This window comes from Rhyacophila brunnea, unplaced genomic scaffold, assembly GCF_057557595.1.
Source record: "Rhyacophila brunnea isolate RB1 unplaced genomic scaffold, BYU_Rbru_1.0 scaffold_6, whole genome shotgun sequence".
NCBI classification, from domain to species: Eukaryota; Metazoa; Arthropoda; class Insecta; order Trichoptera; family Rhyacophilidae; genus Rhyacophila; species Rhyacophila brunnea.
In genome coordinates this window covers 48,676,040-48,700,070 of record NW_028233276.1, presented here as the reverse complement: position 1 = coordinate 48,700,070, position 24,031 = coordinate 48,676,040, and the positions used below count along the sequence as shown (strand labels likewise).

At 32.7% G+C, this 24,031-nt stretch overlaps 1 protein-coding gene across 1 annotated transcript in view; it reads left to right on the top strand.

Moving 5' to 3' along the window:
* Positions 1-2,360, top strand: part of LOC147065763 (uncharacterized) — a 68,494-nt gene extending 66,134 nt beyond the window's left edge. The window contains exon 20 of the mRNA XM_085957273.1: positions 2,040-2,360. Coding sequence (XP_085813399.1) covers positions 2,040-2,102 — 63 coding nt within the window. The 3' untranslated portion in view covers positions 2,103-2,360. The remainder of the gene's footprint in view (positions 1-2,039) is intronic.
* The last annotated feature ends 21,671 nt before the right edge of the window (positions 2,361-24,031 follow it).

The following is a 24,031-nucleotide window of genomic DNA, read 5'->3' as shown; positions in this document are numbered from 1 at the left end:
AAAGGAGAAAATCGGACAGGCCGCGGAAGCATCGATTGGAATGGCATCCGAGAATAAAAGAGACTATCAGTATGACGACACTCGCCGACAAATGGTAGAGGAGAGAAGGATGAGGAAAGCACTCTATGCAAAATGAATAAGATGAAGGTGCTAAACATCGTTATTCAGAAAAATCGAAGGAGGTCGGGAGAAGAATCAAGAAGAAACGCAAAAGAATCTATGTCAAACGCCGCTTTGAAAAAATGGAGAATGAGGCAAAAACCCATATCATAAGAACATTCTTTGCAGGAGTGAATTTTGAGAAAAGAAGGAAAGAATTGGAAGTCCTGTATTCAAAATTGACTATGGTGTTCAGTGCCAAATGAACCTCTGGAAATTCACTAAGAAAGTCACTACCACATCTAGCAAATCCTAGCAAAGCAGAATTAGTAAGAGCTTTTAAATAACAAATAACAAAACACCGGGTAATGACTTTATACCCACAGAATTACTCAAGCGTGGAGGTTAGGCTCTCCCCGATGCTCCGCTAGACTTGCTTCAGTCAATTTTAAAAAAGGTGACGATACCATACGGGCGGAAGGAGTCACTGGTTTGCTTAATCTTCATTCAAGCTAGGAGATAAACTTAATTGCCCAAATTACCGTGGCATATCTCTTCTACCGACTGCATATAAAGTTCTCTCAAACATTATTTTAGAGCATTTTCATCTCATGGGATTATCGGATTCAGAAGAAACAGTAGCACCGCCGATCAGATTTTCATGCTACCGTGCATAGAGAAGCTCTTTGGAACATATTGAAATAATCTCAAATCCCGAGGAAGCCGATCAATATGGTAAAGGTTCGCACGGAGAGATCCAGAAGCAGGATACATATACAGGGGAATGTATCGGAATCTTTCGAGTCACCAGCCGGACCGAAGCAGGGCGACTCCTTATCTCCTACTCTTTTTAATCTTGCTCTAGAGAGAGCTGTAAGAGAAGCTCTCAAAGCAGAAGGGGGTGCCATCCTAAACAGATCCCATAAAGTATTATGCTATGCGGATGATCCGGCGGTGTTCGGGGAAAAAGAAATATATACTTATACGCGATTTGTGCACTCCTCTGGAGGATGCGGCGAAACAGATGAATCTAAAGGGTAACATTGAGAAGACTGAGCACTTGAGAGTGTCGAGGAAGAATAGACAGAGAATAGAAAAACATTTTAAGATATAGTAACTTGATATTTGAGAGCACCTCTATTTTTAAGTACTTGGGAACCGACATCTCTCAAAAGGATGGGATGAACTTTGCCAGCAGACTGAAGAGTGGAAATGCAGCGTTGTTCGCACCAAAGAGTCTATTCAGGTCCAATCTATTGTCGAAAAAGATAAAATTCCAGGTATACAATATGACTGAAACTAATCGCTTTGTATGGGTGTGAAACCTGGAGCCCAATGGATAAACAGGAGAAGGCTATCCAAGTATTTGAAAACAAAATTCTCCGAAGAATACTTGGATCGGTTAAAGAAAACCAAAGGTGGCGCATCCGTACGAATGCTGAGCTCTGCGAACAATTTAAAACCAATATAGTCTTATGTCTCAAGAGCGCGAAGACGCAGATATGCCAGTCACGTTGTGAGATGCGATGGATCTAAAGCTCTCCATAAAGTTTATACAGGAACCCCTACAAGCATTCGGCCCCTGGACCGCCGAACCCGGAGAAGATGGGCGGATAATGTCAAGAGAGACACAGAAAGGCTGAGCGTGACCGACTAGAGAAAGAGAGATCGGGATAGAGAATCCCGTGGGACGGTTGTGCAGTCGGCCGTTGACCTGAACGGTCTCTAGCGCCAAACTAAGTAAGTAAGTTATTTTCACATAACCATGTATCTTTCGAAAGAATCATATTATATGGATGTTTCTTATGAAGACAAGTGTCTCGAAATCTGCAAATTTTTGTGTTTCAATTGTGTACCCTCTTTGCTTTGATAGATAATGTGCTATTTTATTTAAAGAATCTATAAAGGAATAAACAGTTTTGTCAAATTTTGTGTTTCAGGCGCAATGCTTGGTGAGTGTCGGAGGCGATGTGGTGTTTGTGTCTTATTTTCCTGCAGAATGAACATTCAAATTGAAGGGTGCCATTTCTCCAAATTTAATATTAGTTCAATGATAAGTAGACAAATTTGTATTTATGTATTGTAATACCATCACAGAGCTAATTGCCATAGTAAATAAATTAATAATGACTGATTTTAGCTCTCTCGATTATCAAATTATTGTATACAAACTAACGATTATTGACTCACCTAAAGATAATTGAATTAATCGAGGATATTAAGTCTTCTAAATTTTATATAAATAATGCAGTGAGCGGTGTGAAGTATTGTTTTATTCTTTATTATATTTTAGCAATCTGTCATTGGCCATAGGCAATATTATATCATCTTTTTTAAACAGTTATTTTATGGTTACATATTAAAATAAGAAATCAATGGCCCCTATGCTTATTATCAAGACCTCTTTCATTAGACAAGAGAGCAGTTTCAATTTTCCACCAATTTGATATGTAATATTTTTAGTGTTATACTGGAAATAAACCGGTTACATATATCTTTCTTTTCATACAAAACAGTTAGATGTTTGTATCATATTTCATGTATGAATAGTTATCTAGAGACTGCTCCTCATTTTGTCATTCATTTTTTAAGTTTCATTCAATCCTTTATTCACTTTATTAATTTTGTTTTTATTATTTTTTCTTATTATTAGACTAAAAAGTGCAGTTTAGTAAGAGGTTTCTCACTTTAAATTCACCCCAACAGGTGTCGGCCAACTCAGTGTAGGCAGTGACTGATTTTTTCAACAACAATGGGTCACATACATACCGCTTTATTCTCCCTACAAATGTGTAAATGTAGATATTTAAATGGCAGCGGCCGTTTGTATGTGGTGATAGGTATGGGTTTACGAAGGGTGTTGATATACACCTTTCCCCTTATTAAAAACACTGATTCAGGGACATTAAGTATATTTAGCTTGACAAGTAACAATTAATTACTAACAACATTTGTAAAGGCGCGCTATGGCGTGAAAAAGGTAGCGAATCATATTTGGAGGCGACGTAAGGGCTGAAGGGTAGGTAGCCGACTGGTTGTACTACCTACTCGACCCTTCCGTCCGCCGAGAAACAGACAACGGTAACTTTCTTTTTCTGTTTCGCTGTGCATTCTGGTCTAGCCTTGACTCATTTACCGTTACAATAATATTATCATTATACTCTCAACTCTGTCGATTGGAGGATTTTTGATGGGGGATTTAGGCATTATGATATTTGGTAACAGTACGAATACAAAAACAGTTCAAATCAAACCAAACCGGTTCGTCTTGACGAAAATGGTATGACAGAAATCTTGCGGGAACAGATTACATAGTGTTGCAATACCAAAAATGAATTGAATATTTTATTTGTTTCTAAAACAGCAACACCTTTATTCTAACGTCAATTTCAATTTGCCAACATGTGAAAATCCAACCTACTATAACTCGTTGTCTACAAAAATACATAAATTTAATTGTCGTATTAGTTTATTTTAAATGTATACCTACAGTAGACACCCAATTATCCGGGCTATGGTGGGGAGAAGTGGCATGGATAAACGAGACACACGGATAACCCAAACTATAGTTTTTTTCTTTTTAAAATACTATATAATATTATTATACATTTCTTTTACAAGCAGACAATTATTTTAACATGTTTGATACTCATTATTTATTAAGAAAATCTGTGATTTTGGTTTGTTTGCAGGAATCTTTTTCTAATATCGAAAATCGGATTTTCGGAATGATTTTCTCATATCAGTTTGAATTTTCCTAAAAGCTATTATATCGTTATATTCGAATTCCGATTGGTTGATGTACTCCGATAAAGTGTCGACAGAAGTCAGTGCCGTCAGTTGCGTTGTGACTGATGTGATTGATAATTTCTTCTTCCTCATTCTCTTTCTCTTCTGGTTGAATGAGATTGGAAATAATATCCGTGTCACTCATTTTTTGAAAACCTGGATCACATGAATCATATTCTAACGACTTCTCAATATTTTATCTATCAACATCTTCAAAGCCACGTAAATTTGCCATTAGCTCACATATTTCAAATACTACATATTTCACTTGTCTCAGGCTCGATAGAATCCAAAAAATCACTTTCTTCATTTGGTAGAATTTTCCTCCACGATCGAACGAGTCTTATTGGCATTATTTTGTACCAAGATTGAGATACTCCATATATCACATCCAGTATTATGTTTTTTTTTCCAGAATTTAATCGTATCATCATCTTCGTTACAAAGGCTTTTAAGAAGGCCATTATTGTAATGCCGTTTCATTAATGAGATAAATCCTTGATCCATAGGTTGAATTAAAGATGTAACATTAGGTGGTAAAAATTTTGCAACCATAAGGCCGTCGTCCGTTTTCAATATGCTTTCATTTGGATGTGAAGGAGCATTATCTAATAACAGCACTGTTTTCTGTGGCAACCCCTTACTTTTCAAAAAATCTCTCACTTCTGGAACCCATTTAGTTTTGAACCAATCTTCAAAGATATAGAAGGCTATCCATCCATGCTAATTTCTGGTTATAATAATCAACAGGAAGATTTCTTATTTCTGTTTCAATCACCAAAAGTTTCATTTTGTGTGCACCAGATGCGTTGCCGCAACACAATTTTTTAAAATTAAATTCATGCACGGATAATCGGTAGTTTTCTGTAGTTCATTTGATTGACTAAAGTTTTTGGAAATTATCCTTGCCATGTCATCCATTGATTTATAATTTTCACGTCGATATAATGTGACAGACGAAAAATCGATGGATATTAATGATGCGTTGGATATAAATCCTGATCATTTTCTGCTTGATTTAAGACATGGAATCCATTATAAAATGAAAATAACTCGTCGGTCTTTGACATGTGTAATTCGAACATTGTGTACAGAGAATGTGGCTAGAATTAACTATAGGATAGTAAGAACGAAGCTGTTCCTTGTTCGCATACGATTACTTAATACCTAATTCAATAGAACTCCTACCGTGTAGACCAGATAGTGCCGAGAGAATGACAACTGCGAAATATCCATACAAAAATAACAAATGAATATCGTTTTTAGGTTAGGTCCTATCTTGACAAATGTCACTTTGACAGATTGCCTTCAATCATATGAGTCAGAGAAAAGTGGTTTGACTTTCAATGATTTCTGACTGTCGGAAACTCCTGGAATCTTGCTGGAACGACATGGAAATGTCAAATCTCAAATCATTTCCGGTTTACTTACTGCAAATGCGCCATTCGTCAGAAATCAGTTGTCAAATCATCCGAAATGTTTGCTAGAACAAACCTATAGTGTACATAGGGGCCATCAAAAAAATGTATATTATAATATTATGTTTATGTTAGATTTGTCTAATTACTCATTTCCATTTAACTACTGTATTTTTATTATTAGGTATTAGTATTTTTATTAGGCTGTATTATTTGCAAACATTTTGCATAAAAAAAATGTTAATATTGTTTGAGTGTTTTTGACATGTGTTCATTTCCTAAAAGGTTCCTAATACATAATATAATATTATGTATGTCAATCTTAGTTTAACCCTATTTATAAAAATTGTTATACATCCAGTGCTTCACAACCTGAATACGTAGAACATCTTAAATTTGAACATTACAGTGTGGTATAAAGTGGTATGGAAAGTTCAGCAGGCAGACATAGACATAGACACACGCTACTTCTTATTGGGAAATCAAAGAATCTCAGATGTTTTGATAATATAAAAAGTTTTCCAGTTTCATGTAATCATCGGTAAAATTTCTCCACTTACTTTTCTATCATGTCCATAATATTTACAACCGATGGGTCAAGATGTAATTATAATAGAAATATTAAAGCGTTGTCGGTTGTAACACCATTCATCAAGACTAACGATGTTACCACCGAAATAGCTATCGACTAAAAAAATAACCTGTAGAATCTCCTATATCGTCGGTGTTTTGTAAAAAGGGTGAATTAACCAAAATGCTACTTTACAGGAGGAGGATTTTTAACTTTTGACATTTATTTGTTTTTTACCTGTAGATGATTATAAATATCTAACAAGTTTATAATAAAGATTAGAAATAATACTGTCATTATAATAGGTATTATAATATAATATTTTAAAAGGCCTTATATGTCACACACATTTGCTTTTTATTTCGTAATTTTAATTAATTTAATTTTAGTCGATTATCGTTTTTAAGTACTTTCCTGTGAAGATAAAAATTCGCCGTTTTTACACAACAAAGCTAGTGGGGTACATTGTATTTTCATTAAAATCTCGATTTCGCCAAAATGCTTGATTCGCCCTTTTTACAAAACACCGACGATATATTGTTATCCTAAGAGATTTTGGAACACCAATTTTTTTATTTAAATACCATTTTGTTGATTTTTAAACTATTTCAATTCATTTTTTGGAGTCCCGAATTAACTTCAATTTGAATCGGGCACAATCTGATAAAACTCGACTCAATCACAGATAATATCATTTTTAAATCGCGTTTTATATCTGTCACCATACATTTTCGCGTCTTGCTGTCCATCTACTGCAAATTAATTAGGTACTGTTCGGTTATCAGGAATACAGCGGAAAACACATTTTGAAAATAGCCGATAAAATGGATTATTTGTTAGGTTAACCTAACCAAACCAAACCTAACCTAACCTAAACTAACCCAAACTAACAAATAATCCAGTATATCGGGTATTTTCAAAATGTGTTTTCCGCTGTATTCCTGATAACCAAACAGTACCATTAATTATAATGTCGCGTAATACTTTCTATATAATCGATATTTCACAAATCACAATGATAATTACACAAAACTATTCAAATCTGTAAGAGGGACATTAGTGTACTATGAGTTTTAACAAGAAATTAATGCATATTTCCTCACTAATTACTACAAAATTATAATCTAAGAACACGACACTGGAAATCATATCAGCTGTCAAACTCCGAGTCTGATTGTCATTTGTTCTCTTTCGCTTATTAGTTGACGTGTCAGTATATTTTCAAATTTAAAATTTGTGGAAATCCAAGAAAACATCGAACAGTAATGTGACATTTCAAATAGCATAGACATTTATTGCAATATTATATGTGTATTCATTGCCAACAATAAGAATGGAGAATTTTAATACTACGATCAATGAATAATTTCAGATAACTATACCTAAGATAGGATATTATAATATGTATTACATACTACCATAATATAAAATATATGGTTATATCCTGATATATTATGTACAGTAAAACCTCGTTAATACGAATGACATGTGACCGAAAATCGAAAAAAAATTCAAATTACAAAATATGAAATGTATGGGGAAAAAATATAAAAATTTTGGAAAAAAAATTTTTTTTCATTAATTTCGTTTCCGATCATAAATGTGCCTACCAAATTTCAGATACAATTCTTTCAAATTAAAATCTCTGCAAATACCATGTCAGGATTATTTTTATTACCTTCAAAAAATAAGTAATTTGTGATGTTTTAAGAAAAGTCTGTCACAATTTTCAATGACTGACTCACGAAATAGTGTACTTTATTAAAATTTCAAATTACGGCGAATTTCGAATTATCAGGGTTCTAACCAACGAGGTTTTACTGTAATAGTATTATTTTTACATTTAGGTTGGTAGGTAAATGAAATTCATGTGACGTTTATTACAATGTTATTAATAATAATTAAATTGCAATAATGTTTCTTCTTATTAATATTTAAAAAAAAATGACATTACGTATCATTTTTTCTTTATCACCTGTAATATCGCTTATATCTTATCGCTTATTGGCAAATAATATTATAATAGTCAATTATTACTATTTTACGCCATCATTAGGTAGGTAATACAAGTAAGTAGCTACTACTTTTCCATTTTTGTACGTGATAGAAATAATATCATTTTTATTTCCTCGCCCAGATAATTTGTTAAATAATAAATTAAACATGTTGGAATTTATTCAGTAGTATTATTAAGAACCTACTAATTTTAAAATATAATACCATTTTTGCTCCTAAGCAAAGCATATGGACACACCCCTTCAGAGTGGTAATTATGAGTATCTTAAAAGACTTTCAATCTAATGGGATCTTCCCCCATTGAATAAATAAAACGTATTGTAACGCAATAATCTAAATGTATGAAAAATTAGGTACAGACTAAGCTTTGTCAGTTATACGTATTTGTTTACATTGAAATAAGACTACAATTTACAGATGGTATTGGTTAGTTTTTAAAATTAAATTAAACCCTGGGAAACCAAGCCATAATATGCATCTGTCTATAAAATATTTAAAATTATCCCATTAAATCATACATCATTTTGGATATTTAATAACTCATTCACCGTGGAGTATTTAATTACCACATTTAAATAACATGCTAATTATATCTAATGGCCATCTAATGCGGACACAACAGTTGTGCCGTCAGCGCTGTAAGGATTTTAATAGATAGAATAATATTTTTAACTACTATTGTTTGGTTTTGGCAGGGTTTAGTGAATTATAAAAAACTGACCAACAACATGACATGTAATTGAATGAAAAAGTGCAATATATAAACATATTATATTATATTAAAATGTCAGTGATAGCAATCGGCGATTGCCAGCTGTTCTGCTTGGCCTATCAGTCTGAAGTGGTGTCAGACGATATTGTGAAGGCCAGGCTCCAGAATAGACTATGCATATGACCCCAAATTTATATTGGCAGTGACGACTTGCAAATCGTAAAACTGACAAATCAGTGAAATGTCAAACTGTCTGAGGCGAATGAAAATCTATCCCGAAAGGAAAACTATGGCGCCGTCTATGCATATTTCACAATTATATTAAAATCCAACACCGCCAAGCCGTCTGCAAGACCTAGCGAGACAGACTGGCGACCGCCAGCTGGCTCCTAGTACAATAATATAATTTATATTCTCATTTGTAAAATAAAATTCCTCCAAGTAAATGCTGACTTAATTAATAATCAATTATCAGTTTCCAAAATAAATTTGAATTAAAGGAGTGTTGTCGCACGACAGCCAATAGGATAATCCAGATTCCTGTCCATGTTGTTTATCTGCTCATCCTTTCGGTCCGAATAATCCGAGTTCTACTGTACTTTCCTATTTTAAGAGTAATTAATGTCACACAGTAAAGGGCAGCTTTGTGAAGTTCTGGATGAATTTTGTTGATAGTTTTTTAATGTATGCAATACGACACTTATAAAATAATATTATGATAAATATAGCAATATGAAAAGATGTTTGTCGACCCATATAGGCAATCATAATAAATTAAATCAGACTAGGTAAGGGTACCTACACCACTGTTTTTCCATCTATGTGAAAAGAAAGTCCAATGTTTCAATACAACTCTTTTCATTAATATTGAGTTTTGTATTGATGTCTAGTCGCAGAGATAAGATTGTTCCCTATCCATACCTTATAGCTACTGTGTATTTACTTATATATATCTACCTACACAGTAGGGTTGTCAAATCACAAATATACACAAGTTGATTATTTTATGTACAATAATCATAAATGTTCACCACCGATATGTTATATTTAATATTAGGAGAATTTCCATTTTAAAGCCAGGGTTTGCCAGCTCAAATATCTCACATCTCACAATATTCTTTTGTTTAATGAATGTGAATTCAGAGCATGAATTTAAAAGGTTGAGCAAATGTGGTATGGGTCTTGCTATTTAGTAGTAAATTCAAAAATAATGTTACAAAAGTATTCGGTCATATCTTTTTAACAAAATTTCATGAAGTTTTCACAATTTATTAAAATAAACAAATTTCCTGAAACAAGCTAAATAGAATGAATATTACAATTTACTTTCTGGAGCAGAACATAGACATAGTATCCACATAGTGGAGGATTTATCTTGACTAAGTCGAGGCTCAACTGATCGGGTCTATATTCTGGATAGTGACCCGCAGAATTAAATTTATCTCATCGGTTACTTAGCAGCGGCGAAGGGTGGAGGCGGACTGTTAAGATCCGACATAAATAGTGCATACTAAACTTTGTCAGTCATACGTGTTTGTTTTCATTAAACTGAGGCTACAAATTGAAGATAGTGCCGGTTAGTTTTTAAATTCAATTAAATCCTGCGTAAACCAAGCCATAATAGATTACAGGTAACGAAATATTCTTATATCTATTATGGTTTGATTAGGCAAGGAAAACGTAATTTTTAAAAATACTAACCAATACCTTCTGGAATTTGCACTCTCAATTCAATAAAAATAATTACTTAAATATAACTGGCAAAGTATCCAATATTTTTATCAAATCTACACGGCCTACCTCCGATATGATGGTTTTGTTTAGGCAGAGTTTAATTGAATTTAAAAAACTAACAAGCGCCGTCTACAATTATTTTGTATTCTCGGTTCAATAAAAACAAATAAGTATGATTGGCAAAGTTTAGCGTGCACTATTTATGTCGAATCTAAACAGCCTACCTCCACCCTCCACCGCTGTCACGTAGCCGAATATCACATGCAGCCGTAAGCCCGGCATTAGCTTCAGATACCATTTCATCATACATACATACACATGATACTCATATCTGATAATAATTAAACACCCAGAAGAAATCATACAAAATTGTGGTTGAAACTTTTACATTCTTAGTATCCCCCGCCTACGTCGATTTGTTTGATTACTGAAATGACTATCTACCGAAGATGTTGTACCTTCTTTCAGATGGAGCCTTCTGCGGTTTCCTACCCCATAGTTATTATAATAATTGTTACCTTTACTGTTATTTATAGTGTATTATAAAATTTAATTCTTTAAACTGTTTTATCATTAAAACCTATTATTTGTAAAACCTAGTCCAAACTGACCAATATACATCTGCTCGCAAGCAAACTATGTAATTATTCATAAACTTTTGCCGCCACACAAATGTACTCGCGCAAACGTTCGTTTGAAACCCAATGCATGTCCGCACCTGCAAACTTTTCTATCAAATCAGATGTCATTCGGACAGTCTACATCGTACAAATTTTGTGTACTCCAATTGAAACATTCCATCAGACTGTGCATCGCTGCATTCAATGAAACGGTAAATAATTCCCCCAAACGTGGCTGCACTTGCTTATTTTCACATTCTTTAATCCTCAGTGGTATACGAAAAATATTGGCATTTAAAATATTCGTAAACAGTTTTTATACTTTGTTTACGGGCAAACATATATTATAATCGGCCTGGACCAGGTTTAATGGTAAAAAACATTTTTACCTTTTTATAGTAAATACATTGTGATAAATACTAGGTACTAATAATCAATAAAATTATAACAATATATTTTTCCTACCAAAGATGATAGAGCCCAAACGTATGAAAGTGATTGGAAAAAAGATCAATCTCGTAAATTCTCCAACAAGGCAGAACGCCTGCGACTTCTCAAAGTTGCCGATGCCCAAATGAAGCTTTCATAATATAAATTTTTCAAATTGTACAAAAAAGATTCTTTGCACAGAGTCACCGTATTAAGAATAAAAAAGAAAGCAACATATTCTTTGAAGAAAGTATTTTATTATATTGAAAAAAACACAATCTAATTATAAACTGTTTTAATCAACGGAAACAAATTAATAAATTTATATACAGTGGATCCTTGATTTTATCTGCCCGGAATCAAAATTTTCCCGCTATTTTGGTACAGTGATCTCATTTTATTTTAGTACATTTAATTCCTCGTTTTACAATTATTTCCCACAATTTACGTCTAAAATACATGTTCAAAATTCAATTAAAATTTATTTTAACACTTTCAATTACATATGCGTGTATGTAAATGTGCGACAATCGTTGAAATTTCAAGTCGCCAACGCATGTCCACATTCCTTTTTTATAGACTGCTGTATACTTTTAATATATTTGTAAATAACGATGGTTCTGAGGTTTACATTCGTACAAATATAGTCAAAAAAATTCAAACCTTCAAATTAATTATATTATTGAAAGAGTTTTAAACTCTATTCACAGAATATGCTCCGAACCGATTTTAATGATTTTTTTTATACTTTTTAATCCCTCCATTTATATTTTCTCGCTATTTACATTATTTTTGTTAGTCCCTTCAAAAATGTCAAATCGGGCTCTCACTGTATAATATTCATTTTATGATGTTTCCACATTTTTTTATTACCAAATTTTACAAACAAAATTTAAATACCGATAACTTATATCTCCGAAAAACCAAACCGTCAATAATATGTACCTATCACAATTTATAGGGTCCGTAGTACTCGGATATACTTGATGAAAATTTTTGAACTGAATATTCATTTTTTGAATCGGGTTTTGCGTTTCAGCATTTTAGAGGTTTATACCTACCTACGATACTGGTACATACTTACAGCCTGAAGATGTCGATATCCAAAATCCTGAACCTAACTGAGACCGATCTATATGGAAGTATATTATATCAAAAAAGATTTTTGTTTTATTAATAGTGCCTCATTAATTCTTAGTAGATAAGCATTCTAGCTTTATTTGTGCCTACTTTACGTAGTTTCATTAGTGTGGTAGCATTAAAAAAATGCTGCTGATGATATCCCGAAGGCCAAAAACCCAAAAGTATTCTACAAGCTGAGATCCTGAAAAATAAAACTTTACCTATCCTCTCTAGATAATAATATGTAAAATACACTGAATTGGGTAGGCAACTTAAAAATGATTATCTGGTTACTTAGATCATTTAGAGAACTTTGTATTTTTTGTCTCATTAAGGAGGACAGTGATCAACGAGTACAGTAACATCACTAGATAAGATTTATTTACTTTTATATTATATCAGAAAAAAATAAGATTATAATTTAGCTGTAAACAATTAGATAAGCTTTAATCAATTAGCCCAGTGGTCAGCAAACTGCGGCTCTTTGGCCCCTTGAGTGTGGTTCTGCAACAAATGACCACGTACGGGCTAAAACAGTGAAAGATACAACAGTCAAAATGTCTTTGAATATAACCAACCAGCAAGCCCAAGATCTTAAATTTTATTGGTTTCAGCTTTATCAATGGCGGCAGTTGACAAGTCTTGTGACATAAATGATACAGCAAAAGTTTGTACGATTTATTTCATCTACAGGTCCTAAGAAAAAACGTTTAGGATTATTGCCACTCAAAGGTCAAACACGTGTAGAGGATATTAATTTCAAATGCTGTAATTGAGTGCATGGAAAAATATCATATTCCACTCGATAAAATTGTGCCAATTTCAACAGACAGGGCGAAAAGTATGACCGGCGTAAGAAAAAGGTTTATTGCTATTTTGAAAGAAAAAAATAACGAGTTACTTGGTTACCATTGCATCATTCGTCAATAAACGCTTTGTACGCAGACAGAAGAAATTTGCAAAGTTATGGAATTCGTGATTAAGATTATCAACTCAATTATAGCTAAAGCTCTTAATCATCGCCAATTTAAAGATTTTTTAGTTGAAATGGAGACTGAGTAAGCAGATCTTCTGCTGCATAACATGGTACGTTGGTTATCAAGAGGAAACGTTTCGCTTATTTATTAACAGAAATATTATAGCATTTATTTGATCCTTGAGAAGGGTGTTCACTATCCAGAAATAACGGACGATCACTTGATCCAAAAATTTTATTTTATGGTAGAAATTACGTCATCTAAATCAGCTTAATCGTAAATTGCAGGGAAGAGGAAACACATTTTTTTCGATGTATCCTAGGGAATGCCAAAAGAAATGGCGTATTTCAAAAAAACACTACCTTATTCTTAGGTCAATAATTATTATAAAGCAATCATTATTCGTAGGATGTTTATCACACTTGAATGGTCAAATACATAGCTTATAATTAGTATCTTTAGAATTATCTTCAAATGTGTTAATCTTGCCCATTTTTTGAATAATAAAATGCCTAATTCTTATCAAATTTGGGATCACAGAGATTATCAATATAATTTTTTATTGTAAATATTTCACTATAATAATGTCGACATAAATTATACTAATGGTTTTATAAATGCGTTTAAAAATTAATAAACGTAAAAAATCTTAACACCACTGCACATGCATGTACTGAAATATGACTATATTCTAAAACAGAGTGAGAGGTTTAAAAGAATACTATTTTATGTAATAAAAATACTTTATGCAGTCATCAAATGTTTAAAATAAATATAAAGGATAATAAGGCTTCAAAATTATATAAATAGATTATCAACAACGTTTAAGGAATGTCTAGGATCATGCTTTGAAAATGCAATAAAACTTCCATTTTGACCTACGCTGAGCATGTCCGCCCTTAATGTTGACATTGGCAACTTTGAAAAGTAATTGCTGGATTTAAAAAAGTAAGAATTATGGAGCTCTTAATTTGAATGTCTCTGTGCTGATATGAATATACTGGAGAACAACAAAAATGTGAATATGATTCGGTACTGTTCGGTTATACGGAATACAGCGGAAAACACATTTTGAAAATACCTGATATACTGGATTATTTGTTAGTTTGGGTTAGTTTAGGTTAGGTTAGGTTAAACTAACAAATAATCCAGTTTATCGGCTATTTTCAAAATGAGTTTTCCGCTGTATTCCGTATAACCGAACAGTACCTATGATTCACAGCACAAGTAGTCTGCTTTGAAAGACCTGGAGAAGGAAGACGTGTTGATTTTTAATACCTGGAATAGTATTCCTGAATCATATGATCAGTTGAAAAACATAGCGTTTCAAGGCCTGAACAAAAACGATGCATGAGTGCGAGTGAGAAAGTATTCGGCACCCTTACAATTTCTACGACACGCGCTAGAGTAAGATAAAAGGTCTACAAAAGTGTGAGCCAGTTTCCAAAAATATCGCCATCAAATCGGGGCGAAACGCTTCACATAGCGTCGATAACTTGCGAGGTCGTGTTGCTAAAATTTATATTTTTTGTGTTAAACATAAAGTCAGTGGTAAATATTTTTAGTTAATTAAGTAGAAAAGATAGTTCTGTGTGTTGTCTTAAAATTTGGTATCCGTACTGATAAGCAAGAAGATGGTATTACGTTTCATAGGTAAGTTGATACATGTTCGTGATAATTTATTTGTATTTTATTATATATTTTAATATCAGTGACATAGTGTTTCTTTAAAATAACTTAAGTTATGGATATCTTTATCTAATGGTTGCATTTTGACCGCTTAAAAATACTATATAACGTTAAAAAATAGAAAATTATATTTTAATTCTGAGCGTCTAGTGCGAGCACTTTGGGCGAGCACTGGCGAAATGGTCTATGGTCTCGAACATTTGTAGACGAATGTGTTCGCTCGCCCACAAACCAAACGCAAGGCACGCGGCTTCATTTAGCAATGCAACGGGTGGCGTCTAGATGTATCTATAGTCTAAGTAGCGTTTGTTGTTCTTTCCCTTTCCAGTTCTACATATTTATGCGAATAATCTTTTTCAAGCATGAAACTTATCAAGAGTAAATTGAGAAGTCGTCTTATTGATGAGAACCTGGAATCGTACCTAAAATTAAAAACAACAACATACAAACCTGACTACTTACCCAAACTTCTCAAGGAGATGCAAGGCATTGTCATGATTTTATTTTATGGATACCTTACATACCAACAATTTAATTTTTATGAATAAACTTATATTCAGTATACCTATAGTTTAATTAATTTAAGTTTATTAACTTCATAAGCAGTGTACCTACCTATATAGTTTAAGTTTAAGAAATTTGGCTCTGAAAAGAAATTTCAATCGTTGTACTGTTGATATTTGGTTCTGTTGACTAATGAGTTTGCCGACCAGTGTATTAGCCTATGACTAAACAATTCATGTTCGTTCTCAATAGTATAACAAAGCTGTCTACCCGATTAGACTAGAATCTTATATTTGAATGCATTTTATCTCTATTGAAAGTGGATACATCAAATTTAAAGTTTTCTGTAATTTCAGCTTTGGAATTTTTGAATTTTAGTATTCGGGAATTCGACCTTCGAGATTTTGGCTATTCGGAATTTCATAATTCAGAATTGTCGATTTGCTCAGTGACTTTGCATTAACAAAAGATTGCAATTCACTTCAATATTTTAGATTAAACAAAAGTCAGATGGCTCCGTCTCATATATACGCGAGATCTTCGTTCCTACATAATTATTAAATATAAAAGTTCAATCTATAATAGAATAATCTCAAGACATTGGGTATATTTTTCAACACTTAAGATTTTAAAAAGATTATCATGTATTTAAGTGTACCTATATATTATAATAAATACTTGAGCTTATTTTTGTACTAAAAGCAATATTTGTCATAATAAACCTATGTACTCGATTTTATTATGTAATATAGCTATTCTAATTAATTGTATTATGACCAGTGTACCTAACGAGACAAGTATTAACATTATCTACTTTGAAATTAAAAAATATAGATAGATACCTGAAAATACAACTTTGTTTTATTTCAATAAAAATAATTATTTAAAATATTTACCTAAGGTATGTAAACAATTACCTAACACCCACGGTTGCCGCGCGGCTTAAGCGTTGGACTATAACACCGTGGGTCCCAGGTTTGAATCCTGGGTTTGGCAAGTACACGTATTGTTTTTCAATCTGTGTGTAAGTCAGGGTATGGACCTAATAGGTTGAGCAAGTGGCTGACATACATTTCTCGTAAAAAAACAAAATCTGTTAATACAAACCTCTACTCTGTGGAGGCCCATATGCTCCTATTAGGACCGGACATGGTCGTAATAAATAATTACCTAATATGTTTTTTATAAAATTGTTACCATGGCGACGCCTACACCACTTCGCGCAAAAATATCAAACTGTTTGATCGCGTCGCTGAAGCCCCGCATCGCTCGCTGGGTATTATCTGCACGTAGGCCACTACAGGTGGCATTGACTGTTTGATATTTTCCTGCTGCACCGCATCGCGTCGCAATCGTATTGACTTCGCACATGTAAGACGCCGCGTTAGATCGCGGATTCCTGACAGTAAACTGATAACAGTATTAACAGAATCATCAAATAATAATCAAAATATTTAATGTATTTATGTGACACGTCCGAGCTGATTACCTTTATTTTCACATGAGACAATCCCTCGGATTTTATGTGTCGCCATGGCTTCACCGGAATTCAAGATATGATTAACCTCGTCAACCAAAAATCAGTGAATTTGACTGAAAGTAGGAACAGTTTCAGTATAAATTTAATAAATGATTTTTAAAAAGAGATTGGAAAAACTTCACTGTTTTATTTGCAGGTATAGTAACATATTCTTTCGACGAAAAGAGATAACTAAAACTCACAGTCGATAATACAGATCACTGTAGCAAGACTCACTGAGTTAACATTATAAAGTTAGTCACATTTGAACAATCAAACAATAAACACCAATCAAAATCAGTTTGGTGTATTAATTATTATCCACATGGCGAAAGATCAAAAATGGGTAACCACAAATTAGTGATCCCTTCAATAAACAAACAGGTAGACTGAACAAACTCGTTAAGGCTAGTAAAGTGAAACCAAGATTCAATACAGGGGTCATCCGTGGGTATTCGGTATTGTAAAATACCTCTTAAAGCGAATCCGCTTTAAACGGGGATCACAATTACTTGGTAAATGGGTTTAATTGGGACACGTTTAGAGAAAAAAAAGACATGTGAGCAAAACAGAAATAACGTAGGAGTGGAATTGAAAGATTGAAAGTGACAGTTGACTACTGTGTGCTATTGTGCATGTGTTTTTATAGTTTTTTGCACAATAATGGAAATTTGGATGTACAAATGCAACAATAGACTTTAAACTTTTTATGTGTATGTATATAGGGCAGGCAGGCAGAGATTGTTAGCGCCGCAGGCGAAAAAATCTTGTTTCAACAAAGTATACAGTCAAAAATTGTATTATTCTTTATTCTTCCTATATCTACCACCCATAAACAGTACATGATCTGCATTCCACCACTCGTCACTACTTATAACTTATATTACTGTCTTATTTGGTATAGTTTAGTTTGTCAATAATTAATTGGTCATAACAAACAATATATCCACCTACTACCCTAAAGATTCAATTTAAACATTTATTTACATATGTATAGCAAATTTTACAAATTTCAAATTTTTCAATACGTGCAAAGAATTTAAAAAAAATAAAGAAATAGTGCTAAAATAGTGTTTAAAAAAATAAAGAAATAGATGCAGTATTAGAAAAACATTAAATATCTATATACAGAGAAGAATAAATACAAATTTTATAAAGTACCTACCTGTCTGGACACCGATTAAGCCAAGTAGACTTTAATAATTTAAGAAGTTATAAAAGTTATAAAAAAATATAAAACAACGTCCACATAAACTCTATAAAAGTCTCAAACAATATCTGAAGCCAGCGCTCGAAATGGAAAAGTTTACGAACCGGAGCGCTCGACAAATTTTCTGAAGATATTTACATAGTCATCAAATCGTATGTGTAGCCGGAACGGCGCTCCGGTGCGTTCCGTTCCATTTCGAGCCCTGTCTGAAGCGGTTTGGTTGAGCACAGTTATTTCCCGCCCAATTATCATTACTAATAGCAGGTTAGTTCTGCATCTTGGCAGAACAAACAACTTATGTTCCCGATTTTTAAGAAAGTTATAAAGGTCACATAGCTAGAGGCAGAGTTCTCATTTGTACTGCGAATAAGTCAAAAAAGTACGTAGCCTAATATACCTAGTTCTCTTTTAACTTTCAGACTACAGTATGTAAGCATACATCATAAATCAATCGGATAAAGCCATGGATCCACACAGCTTCAAGTAAAGGATCCTTTTCCACCATAAGGCCATACCTACTTCTAAGAAAAGTTTCAAGTCTTCATTGAACAATGTAAATATAGCATTTTCAATTAACAACGATAGTCGTACATTTTAATTGGAAGATATTCCTATTTTTTTAAACAAATTTGCAAACCAAAATTAACTAAAAGTTCTCTACATACCTATTATTTCTATTAATTTTAAAGTCGCTAGCTATAACTATGTATGAAATTGTAATACAAGACGAACGTCCAAAAACGAACCATGAACCTCGAACCAAAAAAATAAACTCTGTGGAAGGCTATTCAATACTTTTCGCCCAAAAATATTTTTGTGGGAAAATGGCATAATGGTGCATTCATTCATTATTCATTGTAAAAATAGGGGCTGACACGTCATAATTTTTTTTTAACACAAGTCAGTTGTTGAGATGATATTGAATCAAGGATTCCTTGCCACTTAAATGCTTATTGTAGTGTAGTGTAATGTGGTTTTAAGAGTTTTCAAATAATGTCAGCAAGGTACATTTTTTTTGGGTGATAAAGTAAGTAATTTATGCTTGCAGCTTGTTGTTTCTTATTCACACAATGCATTTAGGCATGGACATCGGACATGGATCGACTTGATACTCTTATACCAAACGATATTTTGTATTACTGTTATATTTTATTATTATTCTGTGTGCTCTGTTTTACTGTTTTGTTTCAATTTTCTTTCAAAGATGCATGCACTGCACTATTCATAAATATATAAACAACATAAGTAAATCAGAATAGTCATGGCCCCACAACAAAATATCAAAAATATCTAGGTATCCGTTTCAGACAATTTTGAAACATTTAAGCCCTATTTGTTAGCACCTATTTTAGGATAATTACATATTTTCACATATTTTAGGTTTAAGCACATATTTTCACATAAACACAAAATTAATTAACACTAGTAAACACAATTGAAATGTTGGAATCATCCACAAAGTCACTAATAGAGCAAATTAATATTTTAAACAATACTGCTGCTAAAATAAGAAAATATTTCTGGACCAATTGGAATAAAAATAAGTACAAATTTAAATAGTGTTTTAAATAAAAATACTGGTTTTAAAACGCTTGCCTAAAATACTGGTTTTAAATCAGATGCCTCAGATGATTCAATTTTTTCTACTTCAGATAAAGTTCCATTTTTATACGCAATAATAACATCTGTAGAAATGGAAAGAAGTTTTTCCATGTATAAAAATTTGCTAGGATCAAATCGTCAAAGATTGACTATCGAAATTTGAAGCATTATTTTATTATTTATTGTAATAAAGCGTTTTCTGTTTGTGGATAAATAATAAATTAAACTGTTGAAAAAATATTTGATTTATTGTAAAACTTACTTAAATTTTTAGCACCTATTTTTGTTTTTTTAGCACATAATTATGAAATTTTAATAACATATTTTCCAATAATTAAGTATATCTACATTTAATTTTAGGTACCTATTATTCATTTTTTAGCACCTAAAAATCCTAAGCCTTGTCATAACCATCAAGCTGATAATCTCATTAATTTATTTTTTATTCAATACCAGATACACGCAAGATTTAAGAATGATAGATTCTTACTGTTAAAAAACACATTTTCTGAAACACTAGGTACCTAAGGAAAAGTCAAAAAACCACCTTGGCAAAGTTTGACGTAAATGTTAGTTTTAATTCTCATGGGTTTAAAATGCATGTCATGGGAGAACTGACAGCTCAAAAGATAAGAGCCCTCATTGGAAAAAACATAACATTAATTAATCAAACAGAAATTTCTGGAAACCTATAATAATTGGGTTGAAGACATAAATAAAGTATAAACAATGTTATCATTTGAAGGAAACGTGTTTATTTACATATGGGGCATCCAGTCGATGATGACTATATATTATTGCTCTATCTATGTAACTACTATATGTAATTACTCCTAAAATGTTCCCACTTTTAAACTAAGTGCTTCGAGATACACCCTATTATGTCTGAGTGGGTAGGGACATTTATTAGGAATCAGAGGTCAAGTTGAGTGTGGTGGTGCTTGGGGAAGAAGAAACACATACCTATGGGATATGTTCACTCCTCTGCAGGATGTAGCAAAAAGAATAATATCTAAATGGATCTAGAATTCTCCATAAAATTTATAGACAAATCCCTGTCACCACTCAGACCCTAGGGAAGATGGGCGGATATTTTTAAGAGGGACGCAGAGGGGTTGAGTGTGACCAAGTGGGAGAGAGCTCAGGATAGAGATCTGGAAGATGGTTGCGCAATCGGCAATGAACCTGGATGGTCTGTAGCAGTAAATAAGTACAGTCGAACTTGGTTATTACGAGGAAGATGGGACTGACTGAATTTGCTCGTTGTAAGCGTTACTCGTAATATCAGAGAATATGTATTTTCAAATGAGCGGTCACATAATACAAAAATTCGCAATTCAAACAAAAATACACAATTTGAACTTTTCCCCGAAACAAGCATGGCATTCATAAACTACAAAAGAAGTTGTTTATTGTAATGAACGCTGGTAGGTACCTAGTGACTTCACAAACCTTGGATTTTTTACATTCAATTTCAACCATATGCGTGTATACTTTTTCAATATTGTCGGCGAAAACACCAATTAGGTAGGTACTTAGACACTTAACTAGTGTCATAAACGTAATCCGATTCCGGCGGCATCAAATGTTTATAAAAGGTCAAAATGTTTATAAACGATCGACACATTAACAGTGTCAAGAAAATTTTTGACCATATTTTGGCTCGGTATAACCGATCAGTAGCTCGTTATAAAAGTGAATAATTGTATGGGGAAAATCATAAACTAAAATGTCAACGAATGTTTCCTTGTTACATCCGAGATCTCGCTACATCCGTGATCGTAATAACCGATTTTGACTGTAATATTAATTGGTAGTAACATACACAATATTATTAGGTATAATTAAATTATTGCAGGTATAGTAATTATAATACAATTCCATTTGTAAAATAATTAGTAGGTAGTGACATGACCCGGCTCGCGGCTAGCTCTTAAATGTGGCCGGGCTGTCACTAAGGATGCAGAGGATGAACTGGGGAGGTGTGGTTCTCCCTTGTAGTAATACAACTTTTGATTCCCCAAATAAAACTCTCAGTTGGTGTGGTACCGAATTTATTCAGGTTCTAGTTCACGGTTTCACAATAAAGTTATCTGTCATTGTTCTCGCAATTAAATCTCATTAAAGTGTCAGTAAACTATTTATTTGTTCGCTATAGAATCTCTGTGAAACCTTTCACAAGTTTCTAAAAAGTCACACCTAACTCAGGGAATGTATACGCAGATGTTCTTTGAATATTTTTATTTCACGAAATATTTTCTCCTAAGAAAAATTATAATTTATTCTTTAGACACATAGTATTGGGCTTATAAAAAGAATAGAATTTATTTTATTGTTGTTTACAAATTTGTTTACAAAATTTATTTATGTTTACAGCATGTTTACAAATATTTATTTGTGTTTACAAACTTGTTTACAAAAGGTTTGTTTATGTTTACAAACTTGTTCACAATTGTTTATTTATATTGACAAATTTATTTACTTAAATTTGTTTTTATAATTATTGTTTACTTAATAAAGTTTCAAAAATTTATTTTATAATTCCGAAATAATTTCTAAAATTTATTATTACAAACTGAATTTATTAATTTGTTTTTATCAAACAATTCGATCGCGTAATTTATTCCGATTACGTCACCTCGTACGATGCGTAATGAAAAAGAAAATTACTCCGCGACACACGTCACTACCGACAGATACGTGGTATTTGCGTTACGTTTCGCCCGCCGATGGGGTCTTACTGTACGTATATTTCACAAATGCTACTGAGAACCATGTCTCGCAAACTTGCAGAGAGGACTGCTGCTCTGTTGAAGATCGCTGGTGAATAGTGTAGAAAACTAATGAATATACGGAAAAAAGTGTCACCTTTTATACCCTCAGGATAGAGGTTTAATAGGAAACAGTCCGTAAAGGAAGGAAGATCTATCTCTTTCTCTCATGAGATAAATTTACGTATATCTCCCGTTCCTGACAAATTTCTAATAGAGATAACTTCCACTTTAGTCGGGTTGAATTTACTCTACTTTATTTTTGCAAAATTAAGTTTCAATAGGGGTGTTTTTAACACCCTCTAGAACATGTTTCTTAACTGCGCAGTTACGATGACGTAACCAAAATAGTTGATTTTGTACAATTTTACGTGTTCAAACGAAGGGGAAAGTTTTTAGCTTTCCAAAGAGATATCGGAATAGGTATTTGCGTACTAGATAAGGGGATGGCAGTCTTTAAATTTAAAACGACAGAACGAAAGGGTTACACCCACGTCCTGGTCCTTTCCATCACTCTAGGTTATTTTAGGCCAATAGAATTTTACTAAGTTTTAATAAAACTGTTTGGTCCCTCTGAGACTTTCTCATTCGATAATTACCTTTCGAGCAAATATTATTACGTAAAAATACTATAATATCACACTTAACATTTACACATAAGTATATAAATGTTCGATTTTAACAAGATGTTAATTATGAGTAACTACCAATTTATTCAATCTTTCATAGTAGCTTTTTCATAGTAATTTAAATGCAATCTTTAATCTATTTTTATCTCGTGACGCAAAACAGCTGAGTTGCGTATTCGACCGAGATAGATTTTCTTCAAAGTTCAAGGTCGCGCGTTAATTTGTATTTTTTCGCTGCGATACTTCATTATTTTATTTACCTAGGACGCGATTGAGATTTATTATTGTTTATGGGCAGAAACCCATTTATACCATGGTCTCAAGTTTTCCTAATAGTTACTTTTATAATATTTATTATAGTTAGCGAGTTATAGTATGACTAAAGTCTATAATTAATAATTACGCGTCTATAAACATAGGTACGCGTTTATAATATTTTTATAATGATAGTTTGCTTCTATCTTGTTTCAATAAAATTAGTGTTAAAATTCGTTGCTCATAATCATACAGTACATAAATTTATAAATGTTAAATTTTCTTTTTCAATTTCCATACATTTCTATTACTCATATAAGAATTATTCAAGCATGTACTTGTCAAATTTTACGTAAACAATTTCT